The sequence below is a fragment of the Sordaria macrospora genome, chromosome 2 (genome assembly GCF_033870435.1).
Source record: "Sordaria macrospora chromosome 2, complete sequence".
In the NCBI taxonomy this organism is placed as follows: domain Eukaryota; kingdom Fungi; phylum Ascomycota; class Sordariomycetes; order Sordariales; family Sordariaceae; genus Sordaria; species Sordaria macrospora.
The window spans coordinates 198,722-220,564 of NC_089372.1; the positions used below are offsets into that span (position 1 = coordinate 198,722).

Below are 21,843 nucleotides of genomic sequence, written 5' to 3' on the forward strand. Positions count from 1 at the left end.
CAACATGGCAGACCGCTCCAAGCGCGACCATCTCCGTCTTCAAGACGCTGTGGGCTGCACATTATTTCCCACCGTCTTGTAAAGATCTCTCAGCTCGAACGCCTCGATGCCGCCCTCGGGAATCTCGCCAATGATCCTTGCCGGCTGACCAGCAACAATGCTGAAGCTAGGAATAACCATATTCGGGGGAACAACCGAGCCGTCGAGCACCTTGACGTAGTCCTTGATAATCGCAAACTCGCCAATGACGACCTTACCGCCAATATGGACGTGGTTGCCGATCTGAGCAGCTTGGACGACGGTGCCGGGGCCGACAAATACGTGGTCGCCGAGACGGAGGGGCATGAATGTGAAGACTCTGCACACAAGACCATCGTTAGCACTTGAACAAATGGCGATGGGAAAAGAAGCTGACATACCCCTTGTACATCCTCCCCGGCGGCCTTAGCACACATCCTTTGCTCAAGAAACAATATCGACCGATAGCGACGGCGGTGTTATTCGCTGGACCACTGGACCCCGCAGACTGGGCTGGTGGGATCGTCCTGGCGAGGTCGCCACGGATCATGACGTCGGGCTGGATTACTGTCTTGCCGCCCAGCATGATGTTTTGGGTGCCGACCAAAGTGGCCTTGCGAGCGACCTTGTTGCCCGTGTCGGTCTCGATGTATTCTCCTCTGGGGGGTCGGCGGGACATGATGGCTGTTGTATGGGTTGTCGGTGGTGGTGGTGGTGGTGGTGGTGGTGTTGTTGTTGTTGTTGTTGTTGTTGTTGTTATTGCTGTTGTTATTGCTGTTGTTCTTGTTGTTGTTGATTGTTTGGTGTTTTGGTTAACAATTTCTATCAGGCACCCAAACAAAGGGCACCTTGACGGTTTGGCGTTGATAGCGCGACCGGACAAAAGTGCCGATTGAAGACAGGGATCACGCAAATGATGACCTCTGATTGGTCGATCAGCTAAAGGAGCTTGAGACCTTGGACCACTCACTGCGGAACACACGGCGGACACAGGCGGGGTCCCCTGAAAGAAGCGCTGAAGCTGATGATTCGCTATCGTCGGTTCCGCGTCTTCCACTCGTTGTCCGCTCCTCTTCCACCACGCAAGTCGAGACCAGGTTGAAGCCTTGAAGCCCAACAGATGTGATGGATCTCGACAAGACCTGCGGTGAGCGAATGGAGTCCAACAACTCCAGAATCGCCTCAGTTTCGGCCACAGACTAGACTCGTTGCAGTTATGAGAGCATCACCCCATGTCCTTGTCTCTTGATGGCCATTTGGGATTTGGGATTTACTATATCTGTGTTGGTTCCCTTCTTTTCGGTTGATTGTTGACAGTTGACCTCCATTGTTGCTGTAAACAACAGTCCCCTGAATGCCCTCATTCCCATCTCGCCATCAAAGTCAACAACCAAAACACCATGTCCGCCACCCAGAACCAGAACCAATCCCCTCAGCCAAGCACGGGCTCCTCCGCCTCTCTCTACCTCTTCAACATCTCCCACATCTCGCACCCGACCTACTCTCGACCATCAACAACCACCACCCTTACAACCGGCATCGACGAACCTTCCCCATCCGAAATCCACCAATCCCGCCTTCGCGTCCTTCACTGGCTCCTCAACCTCTCCCAAACCGACGCATCGTACCCATCCATGAACTCAACATACTCCGGCCCCGCGTTCGCCCACCCCTTGATGCCCTCGAACAGAGCCAAACTCTGAATAGAGCTATCGCCCACCTTCAGGAGATAATCAGATAACCAGCGAGCGCCCCGGCTGCCGCGACCGGTTGAAGAGCCGCAGTAGAAAATCACTTTTTTCAGGCCGGTGGCTTTGAATATGGCGTAGATTGTGGGCAGAGTTGGGTAGAGTGATTGCGCGGGCAGGTTGAGGGAGCCGCGGATTGTACCGCCCTGGATATACAGTGGAAGAGGGCTTGGCGTTAGCGAGCTGGACTATGATGGGTCGACGGGAGATGGTTACGAACCTCGAAATCGTTCCTGCGCAAATCGACCAACACAAAGTCCTTGCCGATAGCTTCACCCGTTGAGCCCTTGAGCATCTCTAGCACTTCGGCGCGGGAGATGTTCATCAGGTCGGATTGAGGCTCGGGGAAGGCGGCATACCATGGCGCCGGCTTGGACTCAGTTTCTGGTGCTGTGGTCATTTTCGCTGCGATTTCTTGTCTCAAACGGGCGAGAATTGGATGTTACACGCGAGGAGTTACACTGCCGTCCGTCGTGGAAAGATGGAAGCTGTTGAGGAAGCCGTCGAGGAACAACACAGAACACCACATCACGCAAAACGAGGATCCCCATCCTTGGCGGTTAGTCACCAGGATGGCTTCTGATTGGTCAATTCTGGGGCATGCCGAGGATGCCCGATGTTTGTCCGGAATCATCCTGGCTGTCAAAACACAAAAAAAACACGACTTTAGCACATTACGATTTGAGCGCAGCAATACACCACGGAGGACTCTCCTGCGACTCAGCGAATGTCCTGTCGAAGTACATGACGAGACCTCGTGCCCATGCGAGGCGGCCGTCGGGACTCTTGACCTATCCAACTGTTCACAGTAACCCTTCGGTGGCTCACTTTTCCGGATCGACTATCTCGTGAAGTCTTCCAACCCTGGCAGGAAGCCGATTGGATGGACCCGAAAGGTTGTAATGGCAAACTCTCGAAGACGAGGAGGAGTTTTGGACGGAGAGATGAAGGTCTGGAAATCAAGCGCTGAGGGAGAAGGAAAGGGCAGGTTAGAAAAAGCTGGCTAATGCCAGAAGCCTGCCTCGGTGGCCGTCTGGTCTACTGCGTGGTCGATCCATATCAACTTGTCAACTTGTCAGTCACGCGTGTGGCAGGCCACGGGAACGATAATGTCGTCCCGGACAAGCGCAGCTTCTATTTGCGCGGACAAGTCATACGGTTTTTTTGCTACCCCTACCGGATGGCACCTCTCATACGACATACTTCATTCTTGACCGGGAACAAAGACCGGTAGCCGCAAATCCAACTTACAGGCTTTTACCCGCTTTTGCTTATGTCTGTCTGTTTCTCCTCTTTGCACTCGGCCGACTTGATATAAGCCTCCACTACTTCCATATGAAGAAGCCTTCGGCTCCAGACTGCTGGGACAGTTTGGGTCCCATAAGTCGAGCCAAGAAAAGTTAATAAGCAGTTGGCTGCACCTAGCGCTTGGAGCTTGTCGGCAACGCTGGCTCGATGTTTTTGGGCCTCCATCACCACCAGGGGCTGGGAAATCGTGTCTCTGATGAGAACAGACGACCTTTGCTTCCTCTCAGAAGGGCAGGGCTATAAAAGGGGAGACAGATTATAGATGATCTCTGGATGGGTAACGAAATCCCTCCGCACATCATTGTCATTTTCGCCTACCACAAATCAACGAAGCAACAAAATCAGCAACCATGAAGTTCATCACTTGCTTCTCCCTCTTCGCCACTGCGATACTTGCAGCTCCTGCTTCTGCTCCCGCTCCCGCTGCCGTCTTCGACCCCCATACCATGGACCCCAAAGCCCTAGCCGCTCTCAAGACGTGCGGCGGTGGCACGGGGTATTGCAGCAGTGGACAATGCTATTGCTCCAACTACTGCGAAACTGGATATTGCCCTTGGACTCCTTGCGGGAAGTGCTAGTCCAAAGCTCAGCTTGCAGTGAGTGGCCATGGAATCTATGAATGGTTGCATGTGATTGACACCGAACAACAGCTCTGAGCAGAAGCCCGGAAATATTATAGACGGACGGGAGAAGAGGATCACGATCGAGGAATTGAGGAAGGAGGGTATTTCTAGCACGGAGAGTGGCCTGCCAGGCAGACGAGGCAGGCACGCGACTTGCTTGTGAGCATGGGAAAGAGCGAACCGCAGCGGAAGTTTTGAATCCCACAAGAATTTCACATCAGGTCTCCGGCCGCGGGATATGCTCCAAGACCGATAATTCTTGATGGAGGTTTCTCCTTGTAGGCCTTGTCAGCGGAAGGAGCGATCGTGGGCGGAGGACACAATTTGATCAAGGAAATTTCCCACTCCAAAATCGCTTTCTCCTCGACGTTTCCTCTCGCTGTTCAGTTGCTTCACGAATCCAAAAAGAGCTTTGATTTGAGCTCTCCGCCTATCTGATATTTCGCCGCTTTTCTCCAACGTCGTCGATTTCGTTGCTTTCATGCCTCCCATCGTAAATGCTCCCTTCTGTCAGGATGTGTTCTCCTTTCACGCCTTTCTCGCTACATGACCCTACTCTCTGAATTATTGCCTCAGATCAACGACCATCCCGTCCCCCAATCTCAGCCGCGACGAATGCAAAGAAGAAGCATTGCCGATCCAGCCTTTTGGCTTTGATTGCATAACGGCTTGGATATTGCATGCGATGTACGCGCCAGGAGTGGTCACCCACGGAAGTTCGGCAACTTCATCCCCCTTCGTTGGTTATGTTGCGCGGCCGGTGGAGGGCGACTGGTGCGGTTCAAAGCACGACTCCTGACTGAAAACATGGATGCTTAGCAGGCTGTTGTATCGTAGCATGCCTACCTCGAGCGCATCAGCAAGTGGTGCTCAATACAGCTCTTTCTCGAACATCGCGCCACGACAGCCTTTCAACATTCCAAGACATGTCGTCGACCTCAGGACACCGTCATGGCTTCCAGAAAATCCTAGTCAACTTGGCATCCGGCACTCGTTCCTGCCAATGCTCTTGGCTTACACTGCTCAATGCTTGATTCAAGCCACCACGCGATCTCCCGAAGTTCTTCACTCCTCTCTCCCCTTCGGACACATACAATACCCTGCCGACCATACACCATTACGAATACCCATCCCGTCTCGCACCCGCAGATAGCACTATGGGCTGCTATGGACAAGACGAAATAACGCCGAGCGGTATTATTTGCTCTGCAGATTGGTTGACAGCGTCGCATCCTGCCGTTGACCCGCGCATTTCACACATGCCGTGCCGCTCACAAACGGCGGTAGGATAAGGTACATTAGCCTGATGTGTACACTGGCAACGGATTACGGCCATAACACTGGATGCCGGAACCGGTTGCCAGAATGCTTGCCTTCCGTACAGGTGTTCAAGTGCATTACTGGGCATCGAGAACAAGTCTGGAAGAGCAAGAGAAGGGACCAAAGCCACGGCTCTGGTATACTGACAGCTTATGGACCAGGACGCTCCGCTATTACCCTTGGTATAGGAGTTTGGAAGCTGAAAACCGCATGGGAATGGCACTGGGATAGCAAGTGAATATTTCCAATGGCATCTCGACGTAAGTATTCTATGATGAGTGGTGCGCCTCTTCCACTCACGTCATGCATGTCGGATCTCTTGTCCTTCTGGGCGATCGGCTTCAGCCTAACCGGACCTCACTTGATCAATCACTGACTTCAAATTCTCCCTTCCAGGAGCCACAGGCTAAACGAACATTTCACGCATTCATTCTTCCCGGCTGCAAGTCATTGCCTGTCTGGCGGTTGACAGCTCAAACGAGAGATGAGTGTCGGGGATAGACACCAGGAAGACACCATCAGACCCCGGATCTACATCCAGCCATTTCCTTGTGTTCATGTTGCAATATGGAAAATCCGTCCGGCTCTAGGTCCGGCTTGCCTAGGCCAACCCAGAACTGGATGATCCTCCATCTCGGACTTGCTTCAACTGGACGAGTTCGCCTGCCGTGAGATGAACATGATGGGAATCGAACCAACAACAAACCATCACTCCACGTTTCCGATCTATCGGGTCTCCCCAGCCAGTTACATTTCCCCTTCTCCATATTGTTTACTATCCGAAGAGGCAACATACAGCCTGACACAAGTCACTTGCCCACGGAGGCTTCCCGGAAACCGTATCCTAGCTGAGAAGATATCAACCGGCGCCACCTCCAGTCCATATATGCACCGCTCGGTCCTTGATATCTGTCCCTTCCCTTAGGGTTTCCTTCTCTCTCCATGTCCGGTCTCTACACCGTGTTATCACCTACCTTCACCTGCACCACTCACCACTCATCCTAACACCAGCTAGACATCACCGTCAAGATGGTCGGCGGCGGCCCCCAGTCCGATAATCTCATCCATCGGATGGCTATGGATGATCCCATCCCATGGTGGAAGAAGCCGCGTCTGCGAAACATGTATCTCCTGCTTTTCCCCTGTGTCATCGGTATTGAAATGACATCTGGCTTCGATTCTCAAATCATCAACTCGGCACAGTTGTTGCCTGCTTGGAAAGAGTGTGAGTTCTTCATTTTGACAACTTGAGGAAAGACATGTGCTGACGAGAGTAAACAGACTTTGGCCACCCAACGGGCGCCTATAGCGGCATTCTCGCTTCTGCCCTTCCTCTCGGTTCCGTCCTCGGGCTACCCTTCATCCCACTGATCAACGATACGTTTGGTCGAAGATGGTGCATCATGTTTGGTTCCTGGGTCATGATCATTGGCACTTTTATCCAAGGTTTCTCAAAGAACGGTATGTCCGCCACTGCTGAAGCCAGCTACAGCAGCCACTACAACTTCTCTGAACCATGCTAAAATTATCCAGCCGCCACGTACATCGTTGCCCGCGCCATCATTGGTTTCGGTCTTCCCTACGCCATCGTAGCCGGCTCGTGTCTGATTGGCGAGCTTGCCTACCCCAAGGAACGTCCCATTCTGACCTCGCTCTTCAACGCCTGCTACTTTATCGGTGCCATTGTCGCCGCCGGCTGCACCTTCGGTACCCAAACGATCAAGAACGATTGGTCATGGCGTATTCCCTCCCTTCTTCAAATGGCTCCTTCCCTACTCCAAGTCTTCTTTGTCTTTTTCCTTCCGGAATCGCCGAGATACTTGATGAGTAAAGATCGTCTTGAGGAAGCAAAGAAGGTGCTTATCACGTACCATGCCGAAGGAAACGCCGATAGTGAGTTCGTCAAAGCAGAAATTGCCGAGATCAAAGTTACTCTCGAGATCGAGTTGGAGCATTCAAAGCAGTCGTGGGCGGATATGATCCGCACCGCTGGTATGCGCCGCCGCGTGCTCATCGGTTCCTTGCTTGGCCTGTTCACTCAGCTCTCCGGCAATGTCGTCATTTCCTACTTCCTCGGTGACGTTTTGAAGTTGATCGGCTACACGGACCCCAGCTTCCAGACCAAGTATAACTTGGGCAATCAATGCTGGAGTTTGGTCTGTGGTGTCAGTGCCGCGTTGGTGGTGATGAGGTTCCGGCGCAGGACCATGTACCTGACGGGCATCTTTTCCATCTTGGCGGTCTACGTCGGCTGGACGGTTTGTACCGCGGTGTTTATTTCGCACAGGAACCCCGTGGCGGCCAAGTTCAGTCTTTTCTGGATCTATGCTTACAGCCCGGCTTACAATCTGTGTTTCAACGCTCTTACCTACAGTCAGCCACCCTTTCTCTCCCCCATCTGGTTCAAAACGCTAACAAAGAGTAGCCTACCTGATCGAAATTTTCCCCTACGCCCAACGCGCCCGTGGTATTGCCATCTTCCAGTTCTGGGGCAAGGCCGCGCAGTTCTTTGGTACTAATGTCAACCCCATCGGTACTCAGGCCATCGGATGGAAGTACTTGCTGGTGTATTGCTGTTGGATTTTTGTGGAGGCGGGGCTCATTTGGTTCTTGTGGCCTGAGACGTCGAATCGCAGTTTGGAGGAGTTGGCTTTCTGTGAGTGTCCCTGGGCCCCTATTGTCAGGATTGGGGGAGTTAAGATTGGTGAGTTATTGCTAACAAAGGTTGTGACGCAGTGTTCGAGGACAAGGAAGACTTGGCTCAGTTGCAGCAGAAGAGGGTCGAGACTGAACAAGGGGTGGGAGAGTTGGACGATGAGAAGCATGCTGTTGTTCAGGAGAGGCAGGTTTGAGTGTGTACGGATAAGTGGAAGGGCAGGATGATTTGGCTCTCCTGGTCGGTATTTGTTGATGGCCTTAGTCTCCTAAGGGCCGGTCGGGAGGAATCGATAGTGGTGTTCTCCATAGCAGACATTTGTGAGAATAATTCATCGTCGAGTTTTGTGACTTTGGTCTCGATTCCCCGGTTCCGTTATCTCGTGATCGATGAACGGTTCACGGTGACGAAAGCTGGCTGATTCTGGTGATGCGAATATCAGATGAAGATGTGGGCATCGAGGCAATGGGGGGTCCATCGGTTCATCCCGTTTCCGATATCTACATAGCCATCAGAGGAACTACAAATATGCCCGAAACACAAAGGAAGAGGTTGCGATCAGTCCTTCAACGTCGGGCAAAATGAACGAAAAAGTAATCATCACTACCTCCAGTAGCGCCACACTGAAAAACTTAGCTGGAACGCGGTTCAAAACACAGACAAAAATTAACCAAATCACCCAAGAAAAATAAGAACGGACACAGATGAGCTAGGGACGAAGAAGAGAAAAAGAAAAAAAAAAGAGAAAAAAGTAGAAAAAACTGCGCCAAGAGGGAATCGAACCCCCACCTCATCCTTGGAAGGGATGAATCCTAGCCGTTAGACCATTGGCGCTTATTGTTGGAAATGGGTGTGTACATTTGAGGTTACATAGCCCAAATTTGGTATCCTGCACACAGTAAGCAGAAAGCGGAGGACGTCGGGTCCAACCCCTCTTTTTTCGGGGAATCGTGATGGCGGATGACCGAGGCCGGATCTTCTGTTCAGCGACGTCGCAGATGCAGGGACCAAGATCATCAATTGCATCCTCACATTTCTATCTCGATTCAGGAAAACGCGACATTCAACTTTTTGCTCACCACTAGGTGCGGAAATGAGCGCGTCGCGACTTATCTGCCATCGCCAAATACCCCGCGTTACGCCAAGCATGCCGGGTGACGGGATCTGATGGCTCACCCTGCCCGCTACGCCCCGCTTCGAAAATTGAAGCTATTCTCATTTCTTTTCATGCTGCCCTCATGCTGCCCGCGTGGACGCATGGACGTTTGTTTCAGCTGTTTTGTCATCGACTCTCGCACTCTCGAGTCTCGCCCAAGGCCAGGACAAAATTGATGACATGATTCCGTTCGTCAATGGTGGCTTGATGGAAATGGACAAGCCGAACTGAACATTTCATCATGTCTCATTCCCAACCGGACTGGACTCTTTACCACCGTCACCCTCATTCCACCAGACACGGGCCGTGATTGCCAAAAGTGGAATGTATGTCGGGCACGCACCAGAACAGTGCAGAAAGCCATCAAGCCATCAAGCCACCAGCGTAACATAACGGGGAAACCCGTTGACGGCTGCCCGGTGAGAAGCTTGTTGGTTGTTGAAATCTGAGGGGAAAATGCAACCCTCTTTTGTTTCTTGTCAAGTTTGTTCCTGATGACTCTGCGGCGAACAGATGGAGTTGAACGAACCAACTGCCTAAAAGTCCCTGGTGAACCGCCGGACGCTACTGAATGCCTGCCCCTGCACTCAATTGTTTACAGGGGGGTCTTCCATGAGAGATTGAGAGGGGTTTCAGTGTTTCCGTTGAGGGGCAACCGCCGCCGTGGAGGGGAACGCCAACGCCAACGCCAACGCCAGTAATGCAGGAGTTAAACCAAGTGCCAATAGCGCCCACCCCGGACAATGCCCAGCTCCCTTATCGAGCTGTATCGCAGACGCTGATCGGCTTGGCAACTGCCCGAGTAGGGAGGTTCCATTGAATCAATTGGGGATGTTACCCAGCCATCGGTCCCCAACCATCAGCACACTACGAAGTGACTTACAGAACACCATCACTCGTTCCTTAACAACCTTTTCCAGATCGGCATCGGAGACTAGTACTGGGCTAGCGTAGTGCTTGTTCCTGCCAACTGCCGCCCGAGGCAAGCCTGGCAAGTCACTGGTCACACGGGAAATGGACATGGGGAGGAGGCGAGGCTCGATCTGGTCAACATGTCCGCACCGACTTGGACCACTAACAAGAGAGATAATGGATGGGAATTTCTTCACACGGTCCGAGGCTGAGGGTTGAGGCGTTTGAGTGAGTGAGGCTTGTTGTTGCAGTTATGTAGGTTTGTACGGTAACGTGACCAACATGGAATGCCAAACGAGGACGGCAGAGACGATAACGCGAAGAGAAAGGTGTAGGAAATGATTTGAAAATGGACTGGTAAGAAAACACTGCCTGCCTGTCCAGATATTAATGGCTAGTTAATATCCTTTGCTGACACTAGCAATCAGCTCTGCATATACACGTGTAGACATTGTTCTCACCAAACACACACAAACAAGCCCCCCCCATGAATGGCAGGCCGGCGAAGAGTGGCAGGGCTCAATGAGGCAGAGGCAGGGGATGTGGTGCCTCACGACAGGTGTGGCGCGAACTTATGCTGTGCTCTTGTGCTCTCCTCGGATTGTGAATTCACACGGCCTCAACCACAAGTCATCCAATCCACTCACCTCACTTCGCACTCCCACCCCTGATCGGCAGAGCGCTACACTTCTCAACGTTACCTACCTTGTTCTTCACTTCACTTGGCCAGCCTCATGTGAGATGCGGCCTGCAATGACACCCCAGATAGCCGACCCCAAAGGCGACCTAGGATCCGATTGGGAAGGTTGTCGGATTTGACCTTCCAGAACCTGTCGACTGCACCGAAACATGTCCATCTCAATGTTATCGACGGCTTGGGATGCATGGCGTTCTATCTTCGCCGCCTGGACTCACGTTCGTGAAGTTCAAGTGAGGAACCACGTTGTATAAAAACTTGACCATGACCCAGACAAAGATATGATTTCCTTTTTCTCCTCAGGTCATCCTCTCCATCCTCATCATTTCATCCACCCAGACAATTCTCCTCGGTTGTATCCTTTAGGATCACTCCTCTCCTCTTTAGTTCATCATGCAGATCAAGTCCCTCCTCCTCGCGGCCGCTGCTGCCCCCGCCGCCCTCGGCGCTGCCGTCGGCACCGTCAAGCCCTTCAACTGCGGTACTGACGCTCCCTCGCGCCAGCACATCCAGATGACCAAGGAGATTGCTGAGAAGGAGGCTGCTTTCACTGCCGCCGGCGGTGTCTCTGCCCAGGCTGCCATCAACGTCAACGTCTACTTCCACGTCGTTGCCTCTTCCACCTCGCTCAGCGGTGGCTACGTTACCGTACGTCACTTTCATCCCCAGATTCACCAAACTGTCCACTAACACATTGTCCAGTCCACCATGATCAACAACCAGGTCTCCGTCCTCAACACCGCCTACGCCCCGCACGGCATCCAGTTCACCCTCAAGGGCACCGACTACACCGTCAACAGCAACTGGGCCGTTGACGGCTCCGAGCTGGCCATGAAGAAGGCGCTCCGCAAGGGCACCTACAAGGACCTCAACCTGTACATCCTCAAGGACCTCGGCGACGCTCTCGGCTACTGCTACTTCCCCACCTCGGTCACCTCCAAGTCCAACGACTGGTACTACGACGGCTGCTCCATCCTGTACAACACCCTGCCCGGCGGCGACCTCACCAACTACAACCTCGGCCACACCTCCACCCACGAGGTCGGCCACTGGTTCGGTCTCTACCACACCTTCCAGGGCGGCTGCACCGGCAACGGCGATTACGTCGCTGATACCCCTGCCCAAGCTTCCGCTTCCAGTGGCTGCCCTACCGGCCGTGACTCTTGCCCTAGCCAGACTGGTCTTGATCCTATCCACAACTATATGGATTACTCTTATGAGTATGTTGCCTTCTTCCCACCTTGATTTATATGTTTGAGGATAATGATGACTGACAACAAAAACAGTACCTGCTACGAGGAGTTCACCGCCGGCCAGAAGACCCGCATGACCTCTTACTTCAACCAGTACCGCGCCAACGCCTCCGTCTAAGTGTGCTTTGGTCTTGAAAGGATAAGTCAACGACTCTGCAGCAGTCATGGCTTGAACCTTTGATCAAGAGTCCAAAGGAGGCTCGCGGTTCGCCCGGTTGTATATAGTTGTGTGTTTTCTTTGTCGGATTTTTTTGTCTGGATCCGGCATTGAGAGACGGATGGATGATGGATGTATGTCTATAACGATGAGATGATTGAGAGATGGATTGATGGATGATACCTGGTGGATGGAGAGAGATACCAATACCAAAACCAAAAATGAATATATCCCGTCTTCTGGCGAACACTTCTTTTTTTTTCCAGTGCCGCCCTTTTTCCCGCTCGTGGTCGTGACTTGAGATGAATTTGGAGTTTCTTGATTCAAGGCAGAATCGTGTGTATCTCCCCTCAATCAATTTTCGCGCTGTTACGTTCGTGCCTCGGACTCCAGGGGGGAAATGAGGCAAGATGGGAGTTGATGTGCCGCTGGATAGAATTGGAAAGACGGACGCGATTAATTGCCGAGTACCTTGATACCTACTATGGTAGAAGTTGAAGTAGATTGGAGGTCGAAGACGGAGCCGCGCGCACTTGAAGTTGGAGCAGGCGTGGAAATCGGCATGAGGTAAGCAATATAACTCCATGCAAAGCATGCAAAAGCACGCAAAGATGTCAGACAGCCATGACCAGCCTGCATACCTCTACCTACCGTAGGTAGCATGAATCCGGCACGAGACTGGATACTTACAGTACTACACTACTAACGAGACATCAAATTAGACCTTGCAAGATAGGGCCAAATGACATTGGAAAGAAGAGAAACTGTAATTTGAGTGGTATAAAAAAAAAAAAAAAAAAAAAAAAAAGCAGACGACGACGACATCATGTCCCCGTGCTCCTCCGCGCAGAAGACAAACTAACTACCTACTATGAAACAAGTGATGCCCCCTCAAGCCATCTAATCAGAGAAAATTTATACATGGAAAAAAAACAGAACACTCTCTCCGCTAGAAAGACTCTTCTCCATCAAGCCTCAAACTTCTTTTCTGCCCTCTTCTTCACCTCATCCGCATCCCCACCCATTTCATTTGTCTCCCTCTTTTTCTTCTCCTTCATCTTCTCAGCATCAGCCTCAGCCTCCCTCTTCTTCATCAGGGCACTCCTCTCCTCAGCCCTCTTCCTCATCATCGGCGCATTCTCCTTCTCCACCAAATCCATGACTCCCGTGCCATCATCCACCAACTCCCACTCCGGTTCCGGCACCGGTTCCCTCTTTTCCACCACCTGCACACTTGACCTATCCCTCTCCCTCTTCTTAACCTGCACCTCCCCATTAGTCTGACTAGGACTCAGCCCATAAAACTCCGTATAACACTGCAAATTCGGTCCCCAAGGATTATCCTCCGGTCCCATCTTCGGGAAATATTCGCTCTCTCCCTTATTACAATTCGCATAAGCAATAATGACATTAAACCCCGTGCCGGTGAACTTCTGGCCGGAAATGCCATGGCCGACTTTCCTCGTCACGTTGTCCGCGGGCCCTTGGTGGCAGCAGTTGTCCTGCGGGATGGTGCCGAGCGTGTTGATGCGCGTGCCCGTCACCCGCACGATGGCCTTGGCGTCGTTGCAGATGTAGACTCCCGAAGTGTTCTTGCAGGCTACCCGTCGACAGGTTTTCCACCCGACTTGGTATTCTTGGATGTTGTACTTTTTTTTGAAGTCAAGGAGAAGGGCGGAGGTGTCTTCCATGTAGCCGGTGGCGAAGATGCCGCAGTAGAGGGCTTTCTTTTGTCAGTTTGGAATAGAGGTGAGAAGAAAAGGAACGGATAATATACCAGAATCATAAACAGGCGCGGTCCTCTTCCCGTGCACCATCCTCGACATCCCCACCAGCGACGACCGTCCATGTACAGCAGATTGGTTGCGCTTCGCCCAGTACGGATCGAGGTAGTTATCGTTGAACTTGTCGATAGGCATCAACCAGGGATCGGCTTCGTTGTCATCGCCAGCAACATCCTTTCTCTTGTCGGAGTTGTTGTTGTCGTTGTCATCCTTCTTGGCCACCATGGAGCTCGACCTGTCAACAACAACATCTTCAACACCGTGGATGTGTCTCTTGGCTTCCAGCAGCTTGTTGTTGTGGTTAGCCAAAACAGAGACAGCGTTATTGAGACTAATGCCAGGGTTTGGAGCAGCATGGACCTGGGCCACCCAGAACCCCGGCGCAGCCATCAACAGTCCGAATCCCAATAGGGTGGCGGTCTTGGTGCTGGTCTTGGTGGTGGTAGTGGCGTGGTGTTTAGTCGTCGCCGTCGCCGTCGGCGTCCGTTTGAACGAGAGTTGACGCATGGTCATGTACACTAATGGTTCGATGTTATTTGCGATGTGATATGATGTGTCAGTTGAGATTTGAAACGAAGATACTCATAGTTGGAAAGTTAAATTGAAATAGTCCTGCTGCAGCGAGCGAGCGAGCGATCGGTAGTATGTTTGAGTAAAAACCAGATTATCGAGGGAAAAACTAATGACATGAGATGTCTATTCCTTGTTCAGCGAAGTGACGGCGCTAGAGGGTAACAGGACTGTTATATGCAGTTTCAGAGGTAAAGGGGGATGAAAGGATAGTAAACAACAATAGTAAGCGTGGTGCCGTTTCTTGAGATTGTGCGAGTGCATGTCAGGAGGACACTAAGGACAGGGCCACCAAGGGCTGAGTGGCTGGATGTTTTTTTCCTGGGTTAGCGATGGCTCGTGGACACATTTTGGATAGTGCCAAGTGAAGAACAAAAAAAAGACTTGGGAATGGAAGTGTCCATATTGCCGTGATGAGGTTGGTGGTGATGTTTTGGGATCTTGCGGTCGTGATGCAGCGCAGGTGTCAGGAACGAAGGCAGCAAGACTGTCGTGACCCTGTTGAGATTGTTGGCATCAGTAGCATGACGAAGGTCAATCAAAGAACACAACTCAATAGGTCTTGCGACTGAGCTTACTTCAAACCGTGCTCATCAACTCCAAGCATGGCTGGCATGAAGCCATCACCATAATCCTCCTCCACCATCACATCGCGACATCACCCAGTCAGTCACACACTCCCGCGGCAAACCCTCACAAGTCCCATTACCTCTAGCACCATCCAATAACGACTGTCCGGCAGTTCAAACCCAGACCCCAAAAGCCGAAAATCCGACCACCCTACATCATCATCAAGGCACCACCACGAGCCGTTCCTTTGTCTTCTCAAATCCTCCCTTTGTCTGGCCTTCCACACCTTTCCACACCCCATAAAGAAACACACCACCGCGTGGCTTTGTCTCAGGAACAACCAAGAAACGATTTGAACAAGTGCGCCACGATCCAGGCACAGGCACAGGCACATGCCACACACTCATGCCACAAGAGCACATGTACCACTAAGTGTCGGTGTCACTGTCGACGGCAATGTTGATGTCAGAATTGTACTGTGCCAAAAATAGCAGGCGCACTCGACACCGGCAACGGCAGCTGCGGCTGCGGCTGCACCACTCTTTCTCCCGCCCCATCCATCCCATCCATCCCAGGAACCTCCGTCGTCACCTCTACCTCTACCTCTACCCCTCCCGGCCCCGGCCCCTGTCCCGGTCCCACTAACTCCCCCCTCCCCATGTCCCCCATGTCCACGATGTCTGAGTAAAGAGATCCAAATCCACTTCCCATCCCCCAAAGCCCCGATCCAGGACCAGACCACCACCCCCTAGGTCTAGTACTCGTACTTCCAAACCCACCATATTGTCCATCCCTTCTACTACATATAGTAGTTCCATCCGGGCCACGAGTCTCATCATGATCCCAGCGGGAATTTCCCGATGCGTCGCCCCCGTGGATACGTTGTGCTTCACGTGCATTCCGACGACCGCTATCTTGGACGACAGGCGACGGGATTGGGGATGGGTTGCGTACCCAGAAGAACCGAATCTTGAGTAAATCGTTCGGCGAGAGATTCATCAATTTGAGTTCGCGGGCTAGGACTTCGGTGGGTGTCAGGGTCGGCGTCAGCGTCAGCGTCAACATTTGCATTTGAGTTTGCGTCAGTGTCAGTGTCGGTGTCGGCGTCAGCATCCCCGTCAGCGTCAGCGTCAGGATAGGAGGTTGAGTTTCATCAGGAAACCACTGGCGCTCCCACCCTGACGCTAAAAGATTCCTTAACGCGGCTCTCAACCTTGTCATTTCTGCTATGCGCGGTTCATCGAGGACTTTGTGTTCGTCTACTCATTCTGGACTTAGACTGGGGCCACTGCTCATGGAGTGATCGTATGTGGCTGTGTTATTCAGGATGGAGTCGTCGTCGATGAGGGTTATGTTGGTGACGCGGAGGATCTTGGCTAGGAGGAGGAGCGGGATTGGAGGAGTTGTAGTGGGCTTCTTGTTGGACTTGTTGTTGGACTTGATGTTCATCACCCAAAATGGGGGTGGTGGGGACGAGGCTGATCTGACGTTGACACAAGGTTCGGACCTGCGAGTAGGGGATGTAGATCTCGCCGAGGGCTTTAGGGTCGGGCTTGTACCGGAAAGCAACAGCAGCATCAGGAGGACGAGGGTTTTGGTCCTGGTCGACCAGAAGCGAAGCGGGAGGGAGGTAAAACTTTGACGGCCGGGATGGATTGCGACTCTCATCTGGATCTGACTCCGCGGCATCATCATCATCACCGTCGTCTTGACCAAACGGCTCATACCCTGTCTCATTCACCCACACCGGCGGATCAGGTAGGCCGTTGCCTGTCCTCTGTATTTCCTCCCTGTTCCCCCAGTCCACCAACCTCACGCGGTCCTTTTTCTGCCAGTTCAGATGCACCATCTCGAAACAGATCCTCTCCGTCTTTCTGTTCCACGGAATGCTGTACACCACCTCCCCCCTTCCGGAGTTCGGTATTGTCGAGTAGGGCGCGTCCCAATCGACCGTCACGAAAAGCAGATCCGGCAGGATACGGAGCTTGATATCCTTATAGACCGCCTTGGATACCAGCAGCAGATTGCGCACATGGCGCGTGGCTTCTCTGAGATTCGGGGTAGAGCCGACTTTTACATGCCAGGGCGGACCGTAGAGAAAGGAACCTAGGAATTGGGCGGTAGGTGGGAAGCCGCTTTGGTAGAGGGTTATGCGCAGGACACGGAAGGGGTCGACGACATGTTCCCAGATGCGGTCTCGGAGCTCGGCGGGGAGGAACTCGAGGAGTGTGAAGGATTTGGATGGGGAAGTGCTGGTGGACATGTTGAAGAGTTTGGAGAGGCGTTTGTTCATGGTGTTGTTTTGCTGGCAAGAGCAGGGTTGAGGATAGTGTGATGTTGGGGAAATGCAGCAAGTGATGATGGGTATTTATTAGCGACTGAATGGTTGTGCAAAAACTGGTGATACTTCCATATCAAAAACTCATTGTATTGTATTTGCGAAGTCCGCTGATGGCTTGTGCACCCAGCTGCCTTCCGAAAGATAGAACAAGGAAACGCAAACTTTGTATCCCTAACCATAAGCCTCACTCACGATCGACGCCTGACAGCCGTTTCATCATGCCTCAAAAGTTTGGCCAATACGTCCCTCCCACGCGGAACTATCCGCAACAGTGATCGTATGGATATATCTCAGCTTGCCCCCTTCCAACCTGAACATGTGACTATCTGGTGCATTATCCAGATGCTCAAAGTTGCAGAGCACACTCACGGTCCCCATGCTCTCGTCAATGACATACCGGCGATCAGAGTTGGGTGGCTGGGTGTTGTTGCTAGGGATGCCAACCTTGCACGAATCATCCGGTGCCCCTTTACCGGTATACACGCTTCCTTCCAATCGCGCACATGGGGTCCCCCATGGGACAGCGTCAATAGCACTCTTGTTGCTCCACATGTCCAGATAGGCATCAGCTGCTGCTTGCAACGTTTGTCGGGTGTCTCGCTGAGCAGGTGGAATGATGGGCCAGCTCTCTTGTCGAGCATATTGAAGCGTTCGACTGGCGTTGAAGAACCACGAGCCCGTGGTGGAGACGATGGTGTCGATCTTGTAGACGCTGTTGTCAGTTGGGTAGTGGTGGATCTGGGCACCCAGAACGAAGGGCTTGTGTGATGTGGCGGAAACGATTTCGGTAAAGGTTGAGCAGGTGGTCATATCGATGATGGTGCGGTTGAAGTCGATCTTAAGGATGTTGTAGAAGACCCCCGCGACGATTATGGTGGGTTTGTTGTTTTCGATGTATTGGAAGTCGTCGGCAATGTTTTCCAAGGGGGCAGCTTGACCCATGGTCAGTCCCAGTAGGAACTGGTCGACTGTCAAAAGGAGTTCATCACGATTGCAAGCGGCGGTGGCGGTTGGCATAAAGCCTCCTGCGAGGATGGCGAGGAATGCCCAGGGTGGCAACATGGTGTGATGCTTGGAAAGTCTGTCAAGCGACCCAGGAGATGAGAAATCGAAGAGTCCTGGGATGCAAACTGCTTGACTGATTCGCGAGTAGATATGCTGGAGTTGAACAACAGCCCCGGCGATCAGAACATTTGCCGTATGTAACGTCCATGTTGCTGAGTGATGTCCCCTCTGGCAAAATGCATCACAGGTTTCCCCGCTCGGGACAGACGCATGAGCTCTTCATCCATATTGCTTGACGATCCAAGAAGCGGGAGTTTGTTGTCCACTGTCAAATGCCTGGATCGTGGTCTTCTTTCGCCGTGGTTCTGAGAAAGGGTTGAAGGAAGGGGAATGGTAGATGTAGATATTGCTCAGCGTGGCCATCGGATCGCTTGATCCTGCTTTGACTAGGAAGAAAGTAACGACTAGTTGGTGACTGGGCACTTGCCAACGTCGCTAGAACTTCGGGTCCATATCTTTCCCCTCTTCTTTCGCCAGTCTCGTCGCCTTCGATTTGTTGCTGTTGCCCTCACGCCGCCAAGTTCGTTTCCGAGCTCGTTTCCTGGCACTGCCGCTCCCGCTTCTGCCACTTCCAGGCTGCATGTTTGACGATCCAATTTTCTTCACAGTTGGATCTCAAGGGATGGGCGGTCTGGATTCCCTTGTCAGACTCGCGTGCCTTGACGTCGTCGTTCCCTCTTGGTCTCGGACGTCTATCCATTTCCCCTCTGTGGCACCACTTGGTTTCTGGGCCGATGTTTAAGGCCTTGTCTCGCAGCGTTATCTGCCTTGCTCAACCCCGGCCAAGTTCCATTCTGTCAATTCCCGGCGTGTAAGCTCCTTGAGTAGAATCCTGTCTGCCGAGATAGCAGCCCCGTTGGATTCCGAATAGGCGGGAGTGCCTTGGTATACTCCAAATGGTTGTATGACGGGAGTATCGAGCTGTCTGATATCAATCATGCCGTGATCAGAGCCAGTTTCCAACGTTCGTTGGGACCGCTGCCTCGGATATAGCTGAATATGTATGGCTATTCGTCAGGGCTTGAACCGCACGTTTCCCCCTTGGCTACCAGAAGTGGCCCTTGCCGTCGTCGTCGGCGCAACAACGCGGCCTTGCCGAGGGACGTCGCTCTGGTGTATCCGTTCCATCTCCAAATGGCCTGTGATCGTGAACTGCCGGTGACAGGAGGACTCTCCACATCTCGGTGACCCAGGTGTTGCTACCAGCTTGCCGTCCTCAGCTAGCAGAGCTTTGCTGTCACCACGACACCAACTGCCGACATGTGCACTCGTTCATTGGAATTTGGGAAGGCTCCGGACATTCGTGGGCGACGAGGTTGGTTTAAAGTTGTGGTATTTGTCCCCACTGTCGATCAAGGTTTCAAGAGTTCAGGGGCGCAAGCATCGCGGTCTTGTTCGCTCGAGGGTTACGCGTCCGGGTCGTCGGCATCGAGAAGGGGGCAGCGGTCTGGTTGGGAAGTAATCAGAAGGGGCATCGTATAGTTCGCAGTTGGTCGGGAAAAAAACATGCGGCATCGAATTGGGCGTCATAATTTCGCTGACGGTGTCGCGCATCACATTTCAAGGTTCGTCCGATTGTTGTGTTTTGAGCTGAACGGGAGGAAAGACGACCGGGCTAAGCGACACTCGGATGACGCATTTTGGGGCTTGTCAGCCTCGGGTACTGTAACGCTGTGGAGCCCAGAATTACAGGGCCTCCGGTGCAATGAGTTAGCCTTTAATCCTATATCATACGCTAAAAACTAACAGCCACTAATATTTTACTCCCCTGGAGCACATCGGCCCTGCTTCTTGGCATCTGAGGCTGAACTTTCCTTTCTCATCAATCGGCATCGTATTACTCCTGAAACCAATAGGAGACACGAATAAAAGGAGATATCGACCATACTGAGAATGAACGGCCAATTCGGGATGGCCCAACTGTCTGGCACTGCATCATGAGCTGACAGACCCAACCCCCGGGCCCGACGATCAGGCGATGAACCACAACCACCTCCCATGGCCTCTTTCTTCGATTAGGGGGCGCCTATCCGTTCCATTGTTGTTGAGCATAAAAAAGCTCAAATCTTCGCATAGTTCTTTACACATTGGCGGCGAAGGTCACAATAGGACCTGAGACAATGGAAGTGTCTCCTCGGCAAAGAGCTTCAAACGGGAATCGACAAAGGGCATGGATGGACGGACAAAGATCACTTTCATTCATTCACTGCACCAAATGCATGACTCCAAGAAAAGCTCAAAAGGCAAAACAGCTGATTGATTGTATTGTCCAAACTCCAGAGTACCTGCCAGAAAACCCTTCGCTCCACCCGACCTTGGTCGAATAAGCCAGGCACCGATCAACACAACTTACACACCAACTTCCACTCGTGCAGTGCCCGCCTCTTGAGCAGATACCTACCTAGGTATCAACAGCGCCCCGGCATCATGATCACTCAAACGGCCAGAAACTACGTCTAAAATATCTAAACATTAGTCCCCTTCACCCTCGGTCCCCTCGGCCTACCCTTCCACTTCCTAACCACCTCCTCCCCCGTCCCCTCATACACATACAACACCCTCTGTTCCTCCCATTCTCTCTGTTCCCTCCTCCTCTCCTCCTTCCTCTCTTGAATCCCCCTCATATGCTTTTCCCAATTTTCCCCCTCTCCCATCCCCAATCCTTTCCCCTCTTTGACCTCCTTTTTCACCTCCCCCCACTGCCTCTCCACCTCTTCCACCTCCCGTTTAAGTCGTTCCCCAATCTCACCATCCCCGGCCTTGGCACGCATGATATCGTACTTTCGCTTATCGTCACGATCACTGAGTATGTCGTACGCTTCTTTTAACTGGACGTAGCGCGCCGAGGAGTGGAAGGAGGGGATGTAAGTTGGTCCGCGCGTGCGGGCCATTTTGCAATGGGTGTGGAAGGCGGCGCGGATTTCGGATTGGGAGGCGGTGATGGGGATTTTTAGGGTGGCGTAGTGGGAGGGAGTGGTAACGTGGGAGGGGGTTAAGGAGGGGGTTGCGGAGGGACCTGGAGTTGAGGGGGTGGTGGAAGTGGTATTGGTGCTGCTGGCGCTGGAGGCGCTACCGGGAGTGCTGCTGCTGGAAGTGATGCTGCGAGCGGGAGTGCTGGGGGAAGACATGTTGGGCAGGGGAAATGGTCATGGTTGGGATGCGACTTATATGGAAATGTGTTAGTGCTTTCGTTGATGACGATGATGGTTCTGGTTGACTGGAGAAGCAAGAAGAATGGGTCAGACGGTAGTGATGAGGTGAGTACTTATATGCCTCTTCTCGTCGTCGTTGGAGGTATTTCCTTGTTCCATTGTCAACCTCGAATGACTAATCTGTTCGGTTTTCACAATCATTGGTCTGGACGAGCGGGACAGGACAGGAGGATGATGGACTTGAGAGGAATTCGGTCGTCAAAGAAACTATTCAGTACCAGACTTCAAGGCATTGGACACGGGTAGGTAAACTGGTGTCGTTCATTGAAAATGCGGCATAGTGTTGTAACAAGCTCATTGTTTTGATCCCGTCCCGAGACGGTAGGTAAGGTACCTAGCTTTGCAACGTCCCCGTCCTGTAACCAAGAGCAGACAAAGAAAGATCTGGACGTGCCGCTGCGCCGTCTCTGCTGTTAAAGGACGAGAGGAAGGTGCACCCCATGCATGCCATCC

At 52.4% G+C, this 21,843-nt stretch overlaps 9 protein-coding genes and 1 non-coding gene across 10 annotated transcripts; 3 read left to right on the top strand and 7 right to left on the bottom strand.

The window, feature by feature from the left end:
• Positions 1–39: 39 nt before the first annotated feature.
• Positions 40–697, bottom strand: SMAC4_06897 (uncharacterized protein; the record flags this gene model as incomplete). The annotated part of the gene is made up of 2 exons (XM_003344540.1): positions 40–358; positions 420–697. 2 exons carry the CDS (start codon positions 695–697, stop codon positions 40–42), a joined length of 597 nt encoding a protein of 198 aa, XP_003344588.1.
• A 593-nt stretch (positions 698–1,290) lies between these two features.
• Positions 1,291–2,258, bottom strand: SMAC4_06896 (uncharacterized protein). Its single transcript, XM_003344539.2, has 2 exons — positions 1,987–2,258; positions 1,291–1,912 (listed from the first exon to the last, which is right to left on the bottom strand). The coding sequence occupies exons 1-2, from the start codon at positions 2,164–2,166 to the stop codon at positions 1,607–1,609; spliced, it is 486 nt and encodes a 161-aa protein (XP_003344587.1). The 5' UTR covers positions 2,167–2,258; the 3' UTR covers positions 1,291–1,606.
• A 1,078-nt stretch (positions 2,259–3,336) lies between these two features.
• Positions 3,337–3,996, top strand: SMAC4_06895 (uncharacterized protein; the record flags this gene model as incomplete). Its single annotated transcript, XM_003344538.2, has 2 exons — positions 3,337–3,670; positions 3,725–3,996. 2 exons carry the CDS (start codon positions 3,337–3,339, stop codon positions 3,751–3,753), a joined length of 363 nt encoding a protein of 120 aa, XP_003344586.2. The 3' UTR covers positions 3,754–3,996.
• Positions 3,997–6,046: 2,050 nt separating this feature from the next.
• SMAC4_06894 (uncharacterized protein) lies at positions 6,047–8,081 on the top strand (the record flags this gene model as incomplete). Its single annotated transcript, XM_066090533.1, has 5 exons — positions 6,047–6,242; positions 6,299–6,478; positions 6,551–7,390; positions 7,443–7,673; positions 7,754–8,081. 5 exons carry the CDS (start codon positions 6,047–6,049, stop codon positions 7,867–7,869), a joined length of 1,563 nt encoding a protein of 520 aa, XP_065945964.1. The 3' UTR covers positions 7,870–8,081.
• Positions 8,082–8,435: 354 nt separating this feature from the next.
• SMAC4_13184 lies at positions 8,436–8,507 on the bottom strand. Its single transcript has one exon. It is a non-coding gene; the product is annotated as a tRNA-Gly (tRNA).
• A 2,235-nt stretch (positions 8,508–10,742) lies between these two features.
• On the top strand, positions 10,743–12,091 carry SMAC4_06893 (uncharacterized protein). Its single transcript, XM_003344536.2, has 3 exons — positions 10,743–11,086; positions 11,141–11,658; positions 11,725–12,091. The coding sequence occupies exons 1-3, from the start codon at positions 10,832–10,834 to the stop codon at positions 11,807–11,809; spliced, it is 858 nt and encodes a 285-aa protein (XP_003344584.1). The 5' UTR covers positions 10,743–10,831; the 3' UTR covers positions 11,810–12,091.
• A 564-nt stretch (positions 12,092–12,655) lies between these two features.
• Positions 12,656–14,357, bottom strand: SMAC4_06892 (uncharacterized protein). Its single transcript, XM_003344535.2, has 2 exons — positions 13,626–14,357; positions 12,656–13,571 (listed from the first exon to the last, which is right to left on the bottom strand). The coding sequence occupies exons 1-2, from the start codon at positions 14,143–14,145 to the stop codon at positions 12,817–12,819; spliced, it is 1,275 nt and encodes a 424-aa protein (XP_003344583.2). The 5' UTR covers positions 14,146–14,357; the 3' UTR covers positions 12,656–12,816.
• Positions 14,358–15,791: 1,434 nt separating this feature from the next.
• Positions 15,792–17,065, bottom strand: SMAC4_06891 (uncharacterized protein; the record flags this gene model as incomplete). Its single annotated transcript, XM_003344534.2, has 1 exon — positions 15,792–17,065. The coding sequence occupies one exon, from the start codon at positions 17,063–17,065 to the stop codon at positions 16,091–16,093; it is 975 nt and encodes a 324-aa protein (XP_003344582.1). The 3' UTR covers positions 15,792–16,090.
• Positions 17,066–17,244: 179 nt separating this feature from the next.
• Positions 17,245–18,452, bottom strand: SMAC4_06890 (uncharacterized protein). The gene has a single exon (XM_003344533.2). The coding sequence runs from the start codon at positions 18,173–18,175 to the stop codon at positions 17,330–17,332; it is 846 nt and encodes a 281-aa protein (XP_003344581.1). The 5' UTR covers positions 18,176–18,452; the 3' UTR covers positions 17,245–17,329.
• Positions 18,453–20,643: 2,191 nt separating this feature from the next.
• SMAC4_06889 (uncharacterized protein) lies at positions 20,644–21,306 on the bottom strand (the record flags this gene model as incomplete). Its single annotated transcript, XM_003344532.1, has 1 exon — positions 20,644–21,306. The coding sequence occupies one exon, from the start codon at positions 21,304–21,306 to the stop codon at positions 20,644–20,646; it is 663 nt and encodes a 220-aa protein (XP_003344580.1).
• Positions 21,307–21,843: the final 537 nt, after the last annotated feature.